Source organism: Ammospiza nelsoni, chromosome 27 (assembly GCF_027579445.1).
Source record: "Ammospiza nelsoni isolate bAmmNel1 chromosome 27, bAmmNel1.pri, whole genome shotgun sequence".
NCBI lineage: Eukaryota > Metazoa > Chordata > Aves > Passeriformes > Passerellidae > Ammospiza > Ammospiza nelsoni.
Genome location: NC_080659.1, coordinates 5,602,875 through 5,622,486, shown reverse-complemented (window position 1 = coordinate 5,622,486; position 19,612 = coordinate 5,602,875). Strand labels below are relative to the sequence as shown.

The 19,612-nt window shown below is 59.5% G+C and overlaps 3 protein-coding genes across 3 annotated transcripts; 2 read left to right on the top strand and 1 right to left on the bottom strand.

Moving 5' to 3' along the window:
* Window positions 1–94: 94 nt before the first annotated feature.
* Window positions 95–7,976, bottom strand: LOC132084756 (heterogeneous nuclear ribonucleoprotein M-like). The gene is made up of 4 exons (XM_059490015.1): window positions 7,795–7,976; window positions 5,222–5,391; window positions 198–250; window positions 95–136 (listed from the first exon to the last, which is right to left on the bottom strand). Exons 1-4 carry the CDS (start codon window positions 7,923–7,925, stop codon window positions 95–97), a joined length of 396 nt encoding a protein of 131 aa, XP_059345998.1. The 5' UTR covers window positions 7,926–7,976.
* Window positions 7,977–8,752: 776 nt separating this feature from the next.
* On the top strand, window positions 8,753–15,129 carry YJU2 (YJU2 splicing factor homolog). Its single transcript, XM_059489799.1, has 9 exons — window positions 8,753–8,857; window positions 9,406–9,506; window positions 9,741–9,885; window positions 11,363–11,497; window positions 11,691–11,872; window positions 12,258–12,378; window positions 13,389–13,518; window positions 13,579–13,632; window positions 14,461–15,129. Exons 1-9 carry the CDS (start codon window positions 8,834–8,836, stop codon window positions 14,547–14,549), a joined length of 981 nt encoding a protein of 326 aa, XP_059345782.1. The 5' UTR covers window positions 8,753–8,833; the 3' UTR covers window positions 14,550–15,129.
* Window positions 15,130–16,276: 1,147 nt separating this feature from the next.
* On the top strand, window positions 16,277–19,521 carry SHD (Src homology 2 domain containing transforming protein D). Its single transcript, XM_059489898.1, has 6 exons — window positions 16,277–16,459; window positions 17,014–17,098; window positions 17,186–17,398; window positions 17,715–17,844; window positions 18,362–18,481; window positions 19,289–19,521. The coding sequence occupies exons 1-6, from the start codon at window positions 16,277–16,279 to the stop codon at window positions 19,473–19,475; spliced, it is 918 nt and encodes a 305-aa protein (XP_059345881.1). The 3' UTR covers window positions 19,476–19,521.
* The last annotated feature ends 91 nt before the right edge of the window (window positions 19,522–19,612 follow it).

Below are 19,612 nucleotides of genomic sequence, written 5' to 3'. Positions count from 1 at the left end.
TCCAGGGTCACACGGCCAACGCCAACGGCACGCGGGGAACAGCTCCTGCCTGCAGAGCCCACCCCACCTCCTCCCATCCCACGGCACTCCTGACCTAGAGCCGCTGCACATCCACACTCTGAGCCTCCCTGGCCTCCTGTCCAGCACACAGAAACATTTCAGGTAGAAAATCCACAAAGAAACTCTCAAACACTTACCCTTGACTTTCCTTCAGCGTCCATTAAGAGCTCCACGTATGTTACCTCACCAACTACAAATCAGATTCCAGACGACACAGATACCAAGGGAGAAAAGCCAAGAAAACAATGGGAATTTAGAACAATCAACAACCGTGTATGGAGCCTCTGCCTTATAAGAAAGCCCAGAAACACTCCATGTTCTCTAGACCACAAAACTGGACAATTACAGGTATGCAGTAAAGGCTTCAAGCACTTCAATATGTTCTTGGTTTTCCTCCACCTCAAAAGACAAATTTCCACAGTTCCCTGGATCTTTAGTGCCCGCTCGTTACCTGAGGCAATCCAAACCCATGGGAAAGGCTGCAGGAACAAACTTCCTTCGCTTCCCACAGGATGCAGTCCTGGATCCATAATCCAGAATTTCACGTGACTTGTTTTTGTCAGGATTTAAAAACAAAAAAGGAGTCACACTGAACCAACAGATCAAGAGATCACTGCCTGCTATTTATTTTAACAGGTTTTTAATCCACAATAAATTCTATTTTAGCATTAAAATCTGCCATGTTTGCTCTCAAGACAAAACTGTCAACAGCAAAAGGCAATTTATAAAAAATTCCACCTTTCCTCACAGGATTGGGATTGCCTCTCTAGGACCAAATAACCCTGGCAGGGAGCTCCAGAATGCACCTACTCAAATGGCTGCTGCCTTTGAAGGGACTGGCATACAGAAGAATGGAATAAACGCTTTTCTAAAAATATTTTTCATTTCTGGTTTTAGAAGTCCTAGGGTTTAAATTTAAACCAGGAGGACTCCAAGCTGCATTATCTGGACGGTGGAATGTTTTATTTGTGGGAAACCACGAGCCAGCTGAGTATGAATAGCTGAACTGGGGTTTCACAGGACTTTGCCAGGCACACAGGGAGGTTCTCAGCCTGACCTCCCCAGGCCCAGCAATTTACAGGACACTGGAAAACTGACAGCCTGGAAGGGCTCTCCTGAAGCTGGAAAAAAACAGGAATGCTTAACAAACCCACTGATTTGTAATCTCCATTTTGTATTTTAAACAATCATTTAGCAGTAGGAGCATTCCATTCAGAGAACAGGATGAACAGCTCTGATCCACTCCTGCTTTTGGGAGGACAATGTTTGAGGCTGGAGAAGGCTGGCAAGTCCCTCTGAAAGGGACTCCAGCGTCCATTACCACCCACAGCTCCAGCAGCTGGGATCAGCCTGAGAAGGAATTCCAGCTGTAATCCCTCTGAGCTCCCACAGCACACTGGGGCTGTTCCCAAGGAGCCCTGGGGGCTCAGCAGTGCCCTGAGGTTCTGTTGCCATCCAGCTCAACAGCAGCAGCCACAGCCCAGCCTCACCTGGGCAGGATTCAGCTCTTCCCAGTGAGCTCCACTCCAAATCCTCTCTGAGCCACAGCTTCCAGGTCTGGCACTGCCCAGAGTGAGGGCTCTCCTCTCCTCTCCTCTCCCACCTGCAGCTCCTCACCAACAGCTCCCAAGGGGTCTGCCAAGCTTGAGGATATCCAGTGCAATTGGACATCTGCTCTTGTAACCAGTCCCTGACTCTGAAGCACAAGATCTCCGGGAATACCTTGGAAAGTTGAGTCTGTGCCAATTTTGCTCAGAACTTCCTGCTGGAGCCTTACAGATCCATGAAAATCCAAATGTCCAGCCTGAAGTGGCTGCTTTGCTCTGAAGGACACCTGAACTTCCTCAAGAGCCCAATTTCAGAACAGCAGGAGGGGGCAATGACACCCCCACTGCCACAGCTCTGAGCCAAGACAGAGCCCACAGCCACTGCCATGAAAATGCTTTAATTTCACCTTAAAATGTGTGAGAGGAGCCAACCCAACCCCTCTGCCAGAAGAACCTTGTCTGCAGCTGGCAAAGGAAACATTTTTTAAGAAGCCAGGCCGGGTCACATTTTATTTGAGGTTTTGGGGTGTTTTTGTAGATCCCAAAGCACAGGATGCCATGGAAAAGTACCAGGAGCAGATATCCATGTGCTGGACCAGGATAAATGCCCAGGAACCCTGGCAGGATTCCCTTGTGCCAGAGAACAGCTGGATTCTGACAGGGAACATCCCAGAGAAATTTCATCCAAGCACAAACACTGTCACTTCAGGAGCTTCCCAAGGGAGGAAACTTCCCAAAGACACTGCAGGTTCCATGAAGGAACATCTTCCCCATGGTGTCTTCAAGACTTAATGTAGGGGAGACTGATTGATGGATTTATTTAAATCTCACACTTAAAGTTTGGAAATGCAGCTTTTCCCAAACCAAGAGACTGGAGCAGAATTTACTGCAATAAGCAGAAATCCTAAGTGAAGGAAGCTTCAGTGCTATTTATCACAGGCATTATTTTTAATCTGCTTTAAAACTTTGCATCACTTCCCAAAGTTTATCAGTACAGAAAATGCCAGTGTTCAAGCTGGGCTGCTCCAGCAGAATTCCAATACTCTGCAGGGCCTGGCCAGGAATCTCAGGTCAGGAGTCACAGAGGGATCTGAGGCCCTCAAGACACATCTGGGAACTCCCCAGAACCAGCTCAGACAGAAATAACAACTTTAGCTTGGGCAATTTGATTTGAACAGTTTGTGACAAACCAAAGAGCTCTGAGAGGTGTGAAGGGTTCAAAGGGAAGTGGGAGCAAGCACAGAACTGGGACAGGGGAAATGCTTCAAATCAGTTATTCCTTGGCCTCCAGGGCCAAAAGTAAATACTAAATATGGAAGGTAAACTCCAAATTGGCTGGATGTCTCCTCATCTTGTGAAGAACCAGTGATCCAAGAGGATCAGAAAGCTTCACATTTGCAGTGTGAGGCAAAGCAGAGCTGGCCACAGCTCTCCCTCAATCACAGGCAAAAGCTTGGGACAGACAACCCCTGAAAACTTACAGGGGGGAGAAGAGGAGCAAGTTTTACATATGCAAAGCTTTGGCTGAAAAGGGAGAAGGAAAACCTTCCCAAAGCAGAGACAGCAGTCAGCAGTTCTGTCACAGACGGGGAAGGGAAACTTCCCTTTTGCAAGAGAACCCCCAGACAAGGTGATTTAGGCTCTTGAAGAGCTCGGGCAGCAGAGAGAGTGAAAAGCTCCCTGCAGCCAGGGAAGGGCTGAGATTGCTTGGAAAGATGGTGAAAGCCCAAGGGAAACAGAGCAACTGACCAGAGACCAGCAAACAGAAGGGGGAACAGGCCAAGGGCAGAACAGCACATCCCTTCCCCATCCCTCCCTCCCTGGCTCCCCAGAACCCCACACTGGGACCAAATCCTGGGGACTGTGCACTAAGGTAACACCTCGTGTCTGCCAGCTAAACCTGGGAGTTCCAAGCAAGAACATCTCTTCATTGCATTACCAACACTCCCACTGCATACCTGTAATTGAGTTTCTCCAACCAATCCACTGGGACGCCCGAGCCACGGCGTGGGGAGAGCCAGAGGTGGCACCTGGACAGCCTGGCCACTCCCAGGCTGCAGGGACAGCCCCGAGCTGAGCTCCTGCTGCCACAGAGCCCTCACACACCCAGGGTTTCCCCTTGGGCACAGAACTCCACCTGCTCCCAGAGCCTGGGACGTTTGGCCTGGCGTTCTTACGCTTCCAAAGCAAGAATTCCAAGGGGTCGGAGTTCCTGGGGCCTGGAACTGCTCTGCCTCGGGCCGAGGACTGAGCACAGCTTGAGAGAAGTCCAGAACAGCTCCGGGGCAAATCCAAACTGTTGGATTCACCAGCAGTGCCAAACCCCAGGAATGACCCCAGATTTAGCAGGACAAGCCCTGCAGCCAGAAGGAAAAGGCTCCAAGGTTCCCTCGGGAGCTCCTGCTGGAATGAGCAGCTGAACAGCCTGGCAGGAAACAATCCCAGCCCGGCCTCTGCCATCCACGGGAACTGGAGAGAAACCACAGACGCTGGGAACAGGATCCCACACAGCTCAGAGAGTTGGACACCTCCACACCCGAACACCAACGGCTCTGGGGCAGCCACGGGGCACTGAGGGCTCCATCCACCATCAGGGTCTGCTCCAGCAGCCCTCGAGGCTGGCACTGCTGCCATGGCACAAACCCACCGCAGCCTCTCAAACAGCCCCTCACAAGGGAAGCTCCCGGTCCCCATGGCTGTTCCAGACTCTGTTCCCTTCTGCCACCGAAGACAAACCATTGAGACCCTCTGGAACTTTGTTTTCCCCTTCTTCAGGCCACACCTCAAACACCTGAGCTGTCAGTCCTTGCCCAGCTTCAGCACAATGACCACTGCCCACTACCCTGGCTGAGGCTCTGCATCCAGAAGTGCCCACAGGAAATGTTGTGCTGTTACTCTGAACTTGGTTTTTAGACATTTTAAGGCTGGACGCTCCACTGCACTTCCAAAGTGACTTGAAAACTAGAAAGCTGGGCACCAGCCTGAAGAAATGACACCACTTTAGACTTGTCACTACCTGAGTACTCAGCTCAATCTCTTCATCTTCCTCAAGAGATGAAGGTGTTCAGGTCAGCAAAGGCAGCTCCCATCCACATGGAATTAAAGGGAATTGTGGAAGGGGGAACACCACAAACCTGATTTCCAAAGCCCTGATTCTGCTGCAGCACATGCCAAAGCACCAACCTGATTGTGCAGGTCACCCTTCCACACATTGAACTGCAAGCCATGGCAGAATGGCTCTGGGAGCCAGCCCAGACCCCTGTGAGTCTGGGGACACTGCTGGATATCCACACACCAGAGCAGCACGTAACCCTGAATGCCCAGAAACATTAACATGCTTCAGAAAGTTCTGCTGCACTAAAACCTGCTGAAATCCTGGGGCTGGATCCCTAAGAAAACACTGCTAACGCTGGGATGAGGCTCTATCAGCTGCATGCCACAGGAACCACCCCTGGAAGGCTGCCAGGGACCAGGTTGTGCAACACCCAGGAGGCTTCGGGAAGAGCTTTCCCAAATTCTCTGGCCAAGTGCACCCAGAGGTGAGTGCTGAGCTGCAGAGAGAGCCAGGCACGGGCTGGAGCACACACAGCCTCTCCACCTGAGCTGCACTTTACCTTTCTCTTTGACCAGGTCCTTCAGGGACTGCCACTTGACGTCGAAGGGGATGTTGGTGATGAAGGCTCGGTACCGCTTGGCGGGGTTGGCGTAGGGCTCGAAGCGATTCCCTCCCCTCTTCATCCCCTTCTCCTTCTTCTTCTCATTGGGGGTCGGGCGCTCGCCTTCACTGCAAGGAGAGAGCCTGTGAGCTCTGGGGATGGGGCAGGGCCAGAACAGAACCAGAGGGACAAAACAGAGGGACAAAACCAGAGGGACAAAACCAGAGGGACAAAACCAGAGACCCCTGTGAGCTCTGGGGATGGAGCAGGGACAGAATCCCCAGAGGGACAAAACCAGAGACCCCTGTGAGCTCCTGGGGATGGGGCAGGGCCAGAACAGAACCAGAGGGACAAAACCAGAGACCCCTGTGAGCTGCTGGGGATGGAGCAGGGACAGAATCCCCAGAGGGACAAAACCAGAGACCCCTGTGAGCTCTGGGGATGGAGCAGGGCCAGAACAAAACCAGGGCTGCAGCACTGAACCCCTGAGCAGTTTGGGTGGGAAAAAACACAGAGGGAACAAAACCAGAGCAGTGTGGGTGGGAAAGCACAGGTAGGGAACAAAACCAGAGCTGCAGCACAGAACCCTGAGCAGTTTGGGTGGGAAAGGACACAGAACAAAACCAGGGCTGCAGCACTGAAGCCCAGAGCAGTCTGGTGGAAAGGGACCTCAGCACAGCCCATCTTGAAAGGAAAAAAACCAAACCAAGTGAAGAAAAAGCTTCAGACTCGGTCTTATATAATTCTCTTCACTAATCCAATTAATCTCCTTGCTCACTCAGTGCAGCTGGAGAAGATGCACCAACACATCTTGAGGTGGAATTCAGAACACATCAGGTAAAAAAGCTGAATTTTGTACAATCTCTCTGTCCTGAGCTTTTCCCAACCCAGCACCTGTGCAGCCCTGCAAATTCCAGGTCAGAAATCCCAGGAAATCCCTTCAGAACCATTCCAACACAACAGCCTGCAGGGAAAAAGGAAATTAAGAATGTAGAAACCTCTGAAGGTTTCTTTTGATAATATTTCCGTTCTGCTTCCATCACTCAGCAGCCAAAGCTTCTCCAGGCACAGGGATGGGAATTTTCCAGTCTTTCTCTCACTAAACTTTTTAAAAGCTTCTTAATTAATGAAACAATTAAAACTCCAAAATTAGACTTGAAATAGGACAATCCATTTCTGTTTGGTTGATGAAATAACAGAAAATGCAGCTGTGTTAAAGCTGCACTCAGATTTTAGTTGTTATTTCTGAAACTGGGTTTCCCCAAGGCCACAGGAGTCTTGGTGTTATCCCTGTGGAAATGTGGAGCTGGACACTCCACACAGAACTGCGCCCGCAGACACAAACAAATTCCCTGGAGGCATCCCAAATGGAACAGGGTCAGGAAAACCAAAATCACAGCAGAGATATCTTTATTTATACTTCCAGGAGTTAACTGGCTGCTCATGCAGACAAACTGCTGATTGCACATTCCCAGGAGCGGTGGGAACAGAATCCAGGGTGGGAAACCCTTCCCTGTGCCTGGGGTGTCTCTGCCCCTGCCTGGCTCAAGCTGCAGTCAATGAAATCCTGTCTGACACTATTTTATTGCCCAAAGCACAGTCTGACTGCCCTCCAATGGAAAAAAAAAAGAATATGGATCTTTTTCCCCTAAAGCGACACGTGGAAAGCTGTTCCTGCTCCCGGGAAACACAAATCCAAGCTCGAGTCTGCAGCAGGAATCACAGCACACCAGGTTCAACCTGATTCTTATCACCCCGCCATAAAACCGAGCGCAAAAACGCCCTGAGGGAGAGAAGAACTTTCTATTCAGTGCATTTGGCACCAAAACCGGCTTTGCCAACTGTGGAATTTCCATCGAGAACCAACACGAGGAAGTGAGAAGCAGCAGAGGCTTTTTGTGCCCTTCATCCCCACGTTCACAGAGCCGGAACTGCAGCGGGGCCGATTCTGGTTTGAATTTCTGTAACGTTTTACCGAGGGATTGTGCAACCCCTCCCCGGCACCACCTTAAACTCTCACCCTCCTCGAGGTGTTTGCGCTCCTAAATCCACTCACGCGTAAATTGCCTCCAAAAAGGAGCAAAAAAGCGAACAGCAGGAGCAGGGGGGTGCTGAGAGCAACGGAGTTCTCACAACTTACTGAGAGCACAGAAAGTAATGAACTTAAACATGCCCAAACTCCGCCAGAACTCAGCAGCAGCTTTTCCTGAGGGGATGAGGGGATCGCAGGAGACGGAGGGGATCCCACAGGATTGGGGTGACCCCAGGGCTCGCTGCCCGCCGGGACCGGGCCCAGAGCGCCGCGGGAGCCCCGGAGGCGCCTCCGGGAAGGCCCCGCCCGGGATCCCAAGGCGTGCCCGGAGGGAGCAGCGGCCGCAGCGCCAGGAGCGGCCCCGCACCGGTACGGACCTCCCCGGGACCCCTCGCCGGCCCCGGTCCGCCCCGCCGCCCTCAGGCCGGGCCCAGGAGCGCGGAGGCCGCACGCGGCCCCTCGGCCCCACCGGCAGCGCGGCCCCTCACGGCCCTCCTACCTCTTAGGAGGCGGCCCCCCCGCGCCGGCCGCCCCGTTGGGAGCTGGCGGAGCCGCCGCCGCCGCCGCGGCCGCCGCCGGGGGCGGCTCCATTTTCCCGGGGGCGTTTTGCGAGGCCGCGGCCGCCGCCATTTCCCAGCGCGTCCTTTGTGTGGGGAGCGCGGGGCACGACGGGACGGCGGCGCAGGCCGGGCCGCCAGGGGGCGCGGCTCCGCGCATGCGCGCGAGGGGGAACCGGCCGTGCGCGGGGCGGCGGAAACCGGCGCGTGAGGCGCTGCGCATGCGCGCTGAGGCGGCACCGCCGGCGGTAATGGCGGATCTGCGCGGGCGCGGTGTGGCAGTGCCGCGCAGGAGGCGCGGGCAGCACCGACGAGTGAGGATCTGACAGTGCGCAAGGCTGCAGCCACGCGATGCGGACGGGGCAGCCGGCAGCGGCACCTGGGACTGCCCGCGCTGGGAGGTGCGCTGTACGGAATGGCGGCAACGGCAACGCCGCATGCGCAGTGCGGAGGTGCCGTACAGCATGGCTGCCGTGGCTGCGCATGCTCAGTGGAGTGAGCGGAAAAACGACTGCAAATTCAACGGGACTCAGAATCCTTGGTTTTTAGAAAGAAAGTGACATTTTAAACACAAACCAGACGGTTTGGGGAGTGTTAGCTACATGATGAGTACGTGTCAGGGGAGATCAGGGGAGACCGGGGCCCACATGGGATGTCCATGTTGCTGTGAGAACGCCGAGTTTCCCCAGCCCCAGATCGCAGCCCCGGGGTCCCCCAGCCGAATGACAGCCCCCCGCCAGGAGCCAAGAGTGTGCGGAACCCCTTGTGAGGTCGCGGCTTTCCGGCGGACTCTGGCCTGGGTTGTACAACAGCCGTGGGCGGATCCTTTGACAGGCAGCTGGATCAGCCAATAACAAGCGAGGAGCGGGAGGCCGCGGCCCGCTGCGCCAATGAGCGGCGGAGGGGGCGGGCCACACCCGGAAGCGGTGAGGAGCGCGGGGGCAGCACCGGCAGCACCGGGGATCGGGAGAAGCCGCAGCGATGTCGGAACGGAAAGTGCTGAACGTGAGTTGGGGAAAAATCCCCGTCAGAGAGGCCGCGGGAGCGTCCCGAGCCGGTCTGGGCCCGGCGAGGGCTCCCCGAGGGCTCTGGGGAGTCCCGGCTGGTTCGGGAGTCGCTCGAGATCCCGGGATCACTGAGGCTGGAAAAGCCCCGGGACCGAGTCCCAGCGGTGCCCGGTGCCCGCCCTGTCCCCAGCCCCGAGCACCGCGTGCCCGTCCAGGCCGTGCTTGGACACCTCCAGGGATAGAGACTCCAGACCCCCCCGGGCAGCTCATTCAGAATTTACCAACCCTTCCCATGAGGGAATTCCCGGTGTCCGGTTTAAATCCCGCTGGGGCCGCTTCCTCTCATCCTGCTGCTTTTCCCTGGCAGCAGAGCCCGAGCCCCACCTGGCTGCAGCCTCCTGTCTGAGCTGTGGGGAGTGAGGAGATTCCCGGTGCTCCAGCATTCCCAGATCCACTCTGTGTCCACAGGAACACTCTCAGAACTTCCAAATCTGCTCTGTGTCCATAGAAACATTTCTAGAACCTGCAAATCTCCTCTCTCCACAGAAATATTACCCCCCGGACTTTGATCCGGCCAAGATCCCAAAGCTGAAGCTGCCCAAGGACCGGCAGTACGTGGTGAGGCTCATGGCCCCCTTCAACATGAGGTGAGAGCAGCCCTGGAGCTGTGGGGTCACTCCTGGGACTCTGGGGTCACTCCTGGAATAATTGGGTCACCCCCGGGATGGGTTGGGATGGGTTGGAATGGCCTCAACAGCCACCCAGCACCAGGAGCAGGGACACAGAGTCAGATTCTCAATCCCTCCTTCATCCTGGCGATCCCAAAACCACCCCACACCCTCCCTGTTGCCCCCTGAGGACGTTTCCCTGCCGCTGGCCAGGTGCAAGACGTGTGGGGAGTACATCTACAAGGGCAAGAAGTTCAACGCCCGCAAGGAGACGGTGCAGAACGAGTCCTACCTGGGGCTGCCCATCTTCCGCTTCTACATCAAGTGCACTCGGTGTCTGGCTGAGATCACGTTCAAGGTGAGCCCCCCTGAGCCCCAGCCTGGCTGAGATCACCTCCAAGGTGAGCCCCCATAAGCCCCAGGCTCTCCTTGCCTGGCTGAGATCACCCCCAGGGTCAGCCTGGCCTCAGCATCCCAAGGTGTCACTGTCACATTTTCTGAAAAATCCCTTTGCCAGGATTTCTCTCCTGGGAAGCTGGGAAGCCTCAGAGAAAAATGAAAACAATATTATCTCATTGCTTCTCCTGTGTTTTGCTGCTTTGGAATGTGTTTTCGAAATTTCTTTATCCAACAAGTGATTGTTTGGTTGGTTTCATGTGAATTGTTTTTATTTAATGACCAATCACAGCCAGCTGTTTGGGACTCTGGAAGGAGCCACAAATTTTCATTGTCATTCTTGTTAAGCCTTCTGTCTATATCATTTCTCTATTCTTTAGTCAGCATTCTTTAATATAATATAGATGATAAAATAATAAACCAGCCTTCTAAGAACATGGAGTCAGATTCACTCATCTCTCCCCTCGTTGGGGTTGCTGCAAATTGAACACCAGGGAGAGGCTGGAGCTGTGCCAGGGATGGAGATCAGGGGAAGGTTTTCCCCCAGGGGTGTGGGATGAAGATTAAGGAGAGGTTTTTCCCCTCAGGATGGTGGGATGGAGATCAGGGAAAGGTTTTTCCCCTCCAGGGGTGTGTGATGGAGATCGGGGAAAGGTTTTCCCCCCAAGATTGTGGGATGGAGATCAGGGAAAGGTTTTTCCCCCCAAGATTGTGGGATGGAGATCAGGGAAAGGTTTTTCCCCTCAGGATGGTGGGATGGAGATCAGGGAAAGGTTTTTCCCCTCAGGATGGTGGGATGGAGATCAGGGAAAGGTTTTTCCCCCCAGGATGGTGGGATGGAGATCAGGGAAAGGTTTTTCCCCCCAAGATTGTGGGATGGAGATCAGGGAAAGGTTTTTCCCCTCAGGATGGTGGGATGGAGATCAGGGAAAGGTTTTTCCCCCCAGGATGGTAGGATGGAGATCAGGGAAAGGTTTTCCCCCCAAGATTGTGGGATGGAGATCAGGGAAAGGTTTTTCCCCCCAAGATTGTGGGATGGAGATCAGGGAAAGGTTTTTCCCCCCAGGATGGTGGATTGAATTCCCCCAGGGAATGGGGGCTGCCAGGAGCCCTTGGACAGTGGGGTTGGTGGGGTTGTCCCACTCAGAGGCAGGAGCTGCTGTCCCTTCCAGCTCAGGGTGTTCCATGATTCCCTGACTCCTGCCCAGCAAAGGCTGATGGAGCGGTTTATTTTGTTCATTGATTTGAGAATTTCTGGTGAATGTATTAAAGAGTGTGGTGGGATTGGGGAACCACAAAACCACAGCAGCTGAGTCTCAGGGTGGGGTTTTGGCTGGATCAGCCCTTGCCCAGTTCATGGGGCTGCGGTTGTGTGGCTGTGGGGTGCCTGGAGCAGGATCCCCACCCTCAGTGCTTGTGCTGCTGCTGTTCCCCCTCAGACAGACCCCGAGAACACAGATTACACCATGGAGCACGGAGCCACCAGGAACTTCCAGGCAGAGAAGCTCCTGGAGGAGGAGGAGAAGAGGATGCAGAAGGAAAGGGAAGAGGAGGAGCTCAACAATCCCATGAAGGTACAAGGAGTGCAGGAAACCTCTGCCACTCTGCCTGACCTCCCCAGCCCCAGCAGTGACTTTGCAGCCATTCAGGCTTTCCTGTCCTACCCACAAATGAGGATGAGGAGGATCCTCTTGTGGGGAGGTGGGGAGGTGTTGGAAGTTCCTATCAGGCTCTGCTGCCTCAAATATCCCAACTTCTCCCACCCAGGTCCTGGAGAACCGGACCAAGGACTCCAAGCTGGAGATGGAGGTCCTGGAGAACCTGCAGGAGCTGAAGGAGCTCAACCAGCGGCAGGCCAACGTGGACTTTGAGGCCATGCTGAAGCAGTACAAGGAGCTGGAGGAGGAGCAGAGGCGCAGGGAGCAGGAGGAGGACGAGCAGGAGATGAAGTGAGGGCTGGGAGGGCTGGGGGTGCCATGAGCCAGGCTGGGCTGGGAGAGGGGCAATGAGTGACCAGGATTTGGGGGTGGGAGGAGATCCCAGCCTGTCCTGGCAGAGTGGTCAGGGGGAAGGGAAGGAGTGGGGGGTCCTTCCCACCCAGCCAGGCTGGGATCCTGTGGGGTCTGGGCTGTTGGGGGGTTCCAATCCCCTGGGAAGGGCACAGTCCCTGCTCTGGGCTGCAGCTCCAGATCCCAGTGCTGCCACCCCTCAGGCTGGCACAGAACCCCTTGGGAAGGGGGACCCCGAGGCTCCTGTGCTGTCCCCAGCTCCCCTGGAGCCAGCAGGGCCTGGCAGAGGGATGGATGCAGCCCCAGCCCTCCTGTGTCCCAGCAGGGCCATGCTGGAACAGGCCCAGAACCGGCGGCTCCTGGAGGATTCCGACTCCGACGAGGAACCAACCAAACCTCGCCCCAACCCCGCGGCCCAGAGCAAACCCACGGACATCCTGCAGGAGGTGAGAGGGGCACAGCCTGCCCTGCCCTTCCCCAGCCCCTCTGCTCTGTCCTGGGGCTCTGTGTGTGCCCATTGTGTCCCTGTGTGGGTGACACCGGGCTGGTGTCACGCCTGAGCAGCTCCCAAAGGCCGAGTGCCTGTGCACTGGGCTGAGAGGAGCCAGAGATCTTTGGGGATTCCAGGCTGAGCTGGTGACAAAGGCAGGCATGGAGCTGTCCCCACGCTGTCCCCACCCTCCCTTCCTCAGGAAGAACAGCTCTGCTGGGCCCTGCTGCTGCTCCAGGCAGGGTTTCAGTGCTCTGGGCCGGGCTTTGGATTCAGGCAGAACAAAAGAGCTGGAGGGAGGGATTATCCCAGCAAACAGCCCTGCCCTCCCCCTGCTGTCCTCCCTGCCCCAGGACTGCTGGGCTGGATCAAAGCTGCCGTGCCTGGGGTTAATCCCAGCTGTGCTCCCTGGCCTGGCACTAATCCCTGTGCCCAGGGCACCCAGACTCACTGGGTCCATGACTGGGCACCTGCAGGCACCCAGGGCTGCTCAGTGGCCTTGAAAGGAGCTGATAAAACACAGAGAAAACAACTTCTACCCTGCAGGGAGGGATAGGACACGGGAGAATGGGCTGGAACTGAGGCAGGGGAGGGTTGGATTGGGTTTCAGGAGACTTCGGAGCAGATTTCCAGAGAAGCTGTGGCTGGAAGTGTCCAAGGTCAGGTTGGACAGGGCTCAGAGCCACCTAAGATAGTGAAAGGTGGGATTGGATGGGCTTTAAGGTCCTTTAAGATTCTTTTCTCTGCCTCCCCAGCATCCCAGGGCCATCCCAAGGCTGGCTTTAGCTCTCTGCCAGTGGGACATGGATCTCCAGGGGCAGCTTTGCAGATCCACATCCCCTTTTGTCCTGTGCCATCCCTGCAGGGGCAGAATCCCCCCTCAGCCCCCTCTCCTCGTGTCTCTGCTGCTTTTATCCCCAAAATCCCCTCCAAGCTGGAGCCCCCTGACCCTGGCTGTGCCCACAGGGCCCCCAGCCCCAAAGCAAGAGGCCCAGGATGGAGAGCTGGGAGCGCAGCGTGGGCAAGCTGAGCACCAAGGCCCAGCTGGCAGGGCTGGTGGCCCGCAGGAAGGAGAAGGAGAAGGAGAAGGAGAAGGAGAAGGAGAAGGAGAAGGAGAAGGAGAAGGAGAAGGAGAAGGAGAAGGAGAAGGAGAAGGCAGATCCTGCCCTGGAAAACGGGATGGAAACCAGAGGCACCACGGCCAGCACTGGTACCTGCCCTGGCTGGGCCCTGGGGGGCTCTGGCACCTCCTGGGTGGGGTTGGCACTGTGCTCAGAGCCTGGGCTGGGCTCTCTGGTGGGCTGGTGTGACAACAGGGGGTTGTCCCCATTTCCAGGAGCTTCCTGGTGAGGATGATTCTCCCTCCTGGCTCTTGGCTCTCAGCCACGGCCTTGGGGACAGATTGGCAAGGCCAGGAGCTCCAAAACAGCAGATACAGCCCTGGGGGCATCACAACAGTGAGACAGGGGTGGAACAGCAGGAGAACTGCTTTGGTTTGGGGCCTGGTGATAAATCCAGCCTCGCTGCTGGAGCTGGGAAGCTTTAAGGACCACAAAACAAGCTGGAAGGTTTTTCCAGCAAGCCAGGGGAGCCGTGGGTTTGGGGAAGGACATGGGGGGCGGATTTGTTCTGGGCTGGTTGATTCTGAGCCTTTGGCTTAGTGAGTTCCTCTGCCCTTGGGGCATCCCTGGGGAGGGACAGCTTTTGGAGGTGTCCCCTTGTCCCTGGGCTCCCCCAGCCTCCTGCTCCAGGCTGCTGTCCCCTGGGGTGCTGGGAGCCCAGAGCTGGCTCCTCTCTCCCTTGCCGGGGTCTGGAGCCTCCCAGGGGGCTGTGGAGGGAGAAGGGGGTCCCAGACCTCGGTGTTTCCCTCAGAGTAGAGGAGGGAGGCTCAGCCGAGGGCTGCAGGAGCTGTTTATCCCCCTGATTGATCCTCCCTGAGCTCAGGGTCCATCCAGGGATGCGGCTCCACCCGGGATCTCCCCAGGCTGCCCCGGGGAGGCTGGACCTGACCGGATCCTCTCCCTCCCTCCCTTTCCAGGCTCCCTTCCAGCAGCAGCAGCAGCAGCCACGTCCTCACTGGGTTTGTTGGGAGCCTACTCGGACAGCGAGGACAGCGCCAGCGACTGAGGGGACAGCGGGGGCAGGGACAGGGCAGGGACGGGGCTGTCCCCGCTCCTGCTGCTCTGGAAGCGCCCCCAGGGGCCCGAGGGGTCCCGGCCACCGCTGTTGTCACCTCCAGCCCTGCAGCAGCAGCAGCAGCAGTGCAGGGAAGGTGTTTCCCTGCAGCAGCGCTGCTGGGTCCCAGCCCTGCTCCCAGGATGTGTTTGCAAGGCCAGGGCTGCACAAGACTCTGCTGTGTCCATTCTGGGGGTGCCACTGCCCTCACTCCCCCTCAGTGACCGTGCCCAGGTTGGGTTTGGGGTGTCCTGACTCCCCTTCAGCAGGAAGGGGACCTTGGGGCTGAACTTCCACAGGGGTGCAGGGGAAGGTGGGTGCTCAGTCCCCCTGTTCCCCTCCCAGGGTGTGTCAGGTGCCACCTTTGCACACCCCCGGGGGCTCCTGCAGCCCCTCAGTGCGGGGACAGGGCTGTCCTGCCACCAGCAGCCCCCCCAGATGTCCCCAGGAGCTCGGGGACAAAGCCATCCTCACGTTCCAGCAGCTGCACTCCGGAATAAATGGGATCAGGCAGAGCCAGATCCGAGCTTCATCCCAGAGCTTCATCTTCATCAGAGACTGATTTGTACGTGGGCACTGTGGGACCCCCACCCACCCCCGTGACAGGGACCCCGCACCCAGTGCCCACCCACCCCAAGTGGGGCTCTCCTCACCCATGGCCATCAACTTCCCTCTCATCAAGACACCCCCTCTAATTGCTGAGCAGCCTCTGGTTAATTAACGCCCTCACAGAGGGGTTGGGGGGCCCGGGGGGGCTCTGGGGCGTCAGGGAGAGCTGGACAGAAACCCAGCGCCCCCCCCATCCCAATTAGCATTCTGTGCACATGCCTTAATTAACCTCTTCAAATATTAATGCTGGCCACTGGGCTCAGCAGGGGCTGGGGGGGCGTGAGGGGGGGGTCTCAGGCCGTGTCCTCCCAGATGTGTCCCCCACTGCCCAGCTGTCATCACCCCCAGCACCAGGTGGGACCCCAAAAAGGGACCCCAAGAGTAGGGACCCAAAAAGGGACCCCAGGGAGGGGAACCTTTGTTCTGGGCACAGACAATGCCAGGAGGAGACTCAGGGCAGGGCTGAGGGGAGTCCCAACCTCCTGCCCCCCGTGCGGTGCCTGAGCCCCCCCAAACCCCGCGGCCGGGGGGAAGCAGAGCCCCCCGCGCCCCCCAGGAGCTCCCCGGGGTGGGTGACGGAGATTGGGGGGTCCTTGCTCCCCCCAAAGCCCTGCAGCCCCCAGCCCCGTGTGGATCCCATCGCTGGGGTCTGGGGGGGGTCCCCCCATTTCCCACTGTGACCGGGGAGGGCCCGCCCGGTGTCACTGGGGGGGTCCCGCCGTGTCACGGTCCCGGTGCCCCCCCGCCTCTCGGGGTCCCGCCGTGTCACGGTCCCGGTGCCCCCCCGCCTCTCGGGGTCCCGCCGTGCCACGGTCCCGGTGCCCCCCCGCCTCTCGGGGTCCCGCCGTGCCGCCCTCGCCATCCCTGCCGCCGTCCCCCCGGTGGTCTCGCCCCCCCCGTGCCGGTGCCCCCGGCGAGGCGGGCGCGGGGGGGTTCCGGGGGCTCCGGTCCGCGCCGCGCGCGGCGGCGACACAAAGCGGCTCCGGCGGCGGCGGCGGCGGCGGCGGGGGGGTCCCGGCGGGTCCCGGTGCCGCCGCTGGGTCCCGGCCGTCCCGGTGCCGCTCCCCGCCATGGCCAAGTGGCTCCGGGAGTACCTGGGCCGGGGGGCCCGGCGCTCCCCGCCGCGCCCGCCCCAGCCCGACTACAGCGGCCCCGGGGGCCCCCCCGGTGCCGCCGCCGCCGCCTCCCCGCGCCACCGCCTCGTGCGGGTGGGGGGCGCGGGCCCGGGGGGCGGCCCCCGCCGCCTGCAGCAGGTACGGCACCGGCGGGCACCGGGCGGGAGCCGCGGCCGAGCGCCAGGAGCGGGGAGGGCGGCGGAGGAACCGGGGGGGGCTGGGGAAGGGCAACGGGGGGTACCGGGAGGAGCGGGGGGGTCGGGCAGGTGTGAGCGGGGAGCGGCGAACGGGGGGGTGAGGAGCGGAGGGGATGGGGGGACACAGAGAACCGGGATGGGCGAGATGGGGAGCGGGGACGGGGACCCAAAGCGGCCGGGATTAAGGACCGGGAGAGCGGGAACCGGGAACGGGGGCAGAGCCAAGGGGTCGGGGGGCAGCGGGGCAGCCGGGGGGCAGCCGGGGTCACTGGAGGGGCAACTGGGGGGCGGCTGGGGGTGATGGAGGCACCGGGAGAGGGGGAAGGGGAGAAGGGGAGAGGGGCTGGGGGACAAAGGGACCGGGTGGGCGGGAGCGGGCACGGGGCTGGGGACACCCGTGCCGGGGTGTGGGAGCCCCAAGGGTCCCGTGAGGGCATCCCGGGACCGGGGGGGGGGGCAGTGGGGGTCCCGTCCCACCCGAAACCCCCCACCCAGGGCCCAGGTGAGAGCGAGTACTCGGAGCCCTTCGAGGGCGAGCAGGACCCGGCGCCCGAGGGCGGCTGCGACGAGGAGGCCACAGGTGGGTGGTGACACCCCAGGCCCCCCCAGCGCCCCCGCGGGGGTCCCGGGCGCTCCCACGGCCCCGTTGCCCGTTCCCCATCCGCAGGGTGCCCGCGGCAGGGCGAGGCCCGGCGGGTGCGGCCGCGCCGGGGTCCCCAGCTGTACGACACCCCCTCCGAGGAGTGGGACACGGCCGGGGACAGCCCGGGGGCACCCCCGGCCCGCCAGAGCCGCCTCCCCCGCGACGACGAGCGCCCGGCCGACGAGTACGACCAGCCCTGGGAGTGGAAGAAGGATCACATCTCACGGGCGTTCGCAGGTGACAGCGGCCCCGGGTGCCACCTCGGGGTGGGCACCGCTCCTGGCTCCCTCCTCCTTGTGGGGACACCCCCCAGGGTCCCCCAACCCCACATCCCGCAGCTTCCATGGGTATCAGACCTGGATCTCAGCACCCCCCAGCATCCTGGGGTCCCCCCCGCCATGTCCCCCTGCCACCCCAACACCCCGCGCCCCCCATGGGTACCCTCCAGAGCACCCTGTCCCCAGCAATGGGACACCACGGCGGCCCAGAGCCGCTCCGGGATATCCCTTTGTGGCCCTGCGAGGAGCCGGGTGACGCCCCTTTGTCCCCGCAGTGCAGTTTGAGAGCCCCGAGCGCTCCCCCAGCCTGTCCCGGCCGCTGCCGCGCTCCCCCCGCGGCCCCCGGCCCGCCTGCCCCCCCAGCCCCGGGCACGTGGACACCTCGCTGCCCCTGGAGAAGCAGGCGTGAGTCTGGGGGCGTCCCGGTCACACAGCGTGGCACGGGGACAAACCCACCGGGGAAGGTCCCCAGGGGTGGCTCCTTGTGGGTGTCCCTTGGTGTGGTTGGGCCCTTTGACATAGGGGTGTGGACGGGCCAGTGGCGTGGGTGAATCTCCATGGGGTTGGGTGCCCCACAGGACGTTTGGGTGCCCCATAGTGTGGTTGGGTGCCCCATGGCGTGTTGGGTGGCATGTTTGGGTGCCCCACAGCATAGGGGGTAACCCCATGGCATGGTTGGGTGCCCCACAGGATGCTTGGGTGCCCCGTGGCATAGTTGGTGGCCCATGGCATGGTTGGGTGCCCTGTAGTACAGGGGATGCCCCATGGTGTGTTTGAGTGGCCCATAGTGTGGCTGGGTGCCCCATGGCACAACTGGGTACCCCATGGCGTGGCTGGGTGCCCCATGGCGTGGTTAGGTGCCCTGTGGCCCAGGGGATGCCCGGTGGCCCGAGGGGTGCCCGTGTGACCCCGCTGTGCCCAGCTGGTACCACGGCGCCATCGGGCGGGCGGGCGCAGAGACGCTGCTGGCGCTGTGCCGCGAGGGCAGCTTCCTGGTGCGGGACTGCGAGACCAGCCCCGAGGACTACTCGCTGTCCCTCAGGTGAGCAGGGACACGGGCACAGCCGTGCCAGGGGCCGTGTCAGGCTGGGAGTGGGGCTGGATCCATGTTTGGCTGTGCCAGCCCCAGTGGGGATGTGTTGGTGTGTCCCCATGCATGGCACAGGCTGGAGGTGAGCTGGGTAGTGCCACCCCCTGCCCCTGCTCTGGATGGGGTCCCCATCCCTAACCTCATCCCCATTGCTGTCCACATCTGTGCCCCAATCTCCACCCCAGTCCTCACCCCTATTCCCATTCCCATCCCTATCCTTGTCACCCTCCCTGTCCCAGCCTCCTCATCCCTGTCCCCATCCTCATCCCTGTCCAGATCCCTACTTTATCCCAATCCCCATTTTACCCCATCACATTATTCCATCCCAATCCCATCCCAATCCCATCCCAATCCATCCCATTATCCCCTTATCCCGTTCCCATGCCTCATTTCCCGTTATCCCATTCCCGTTCCTGTTCCCGTTATCCCATTCCCGTTCCTGTTCCCATTCCCATTCCCATTCTCCTGTTATCCCGTTCCCGTGCCTCATTTCCCGTTATCCCATTATCCCGTTCCCGCTCCTGTTCCCATTCTTGTTCCCATTATCCCGTTATCCCGTTTTCCCGTTATCCCGTTTTCCCGTTATCCCGTTTCCGTGCCTCATTTCCCGTTATCCCGTTCCTGTGCCTCATCTCCTGTTATCCCATTATCCCGTTCCCGTGCCTCATTTCCCGTCATCCCGTTATCCCACGCCTCATTCCCGTTATCCCGTTATCCCATTCTCCCGTTATCCCGCGCCTCATTCCCGTTGTCCCGCAGGAGCAGCCAGGGTTTCGTGCACGTGAAGCTGACGCGGACCCGGGAGCAGCACTTCACGCTGGGCCGGGCCGGGGCCGCCTTCCCGTCGGTGCCGGCGGCCGTGGGGCACTACACGGCGCGGGCACTGCCCGTGCGCGGTGCCCGCCACCTGTCCCTGCTCTACCCCGTGGCCGTGCAGCCCCTGTGAGCCCGGGACCCCCGCCCGCGCCCCCCGCCCCATTAAACCGCCCTGTCACACCGGGCTGGGGACGCTGTGCTGCCTCCGAGCGGGATCTGGGGACGGGGATTTGGGGATGTGGGCGGGGGGGGGATTAGGGACAGGGG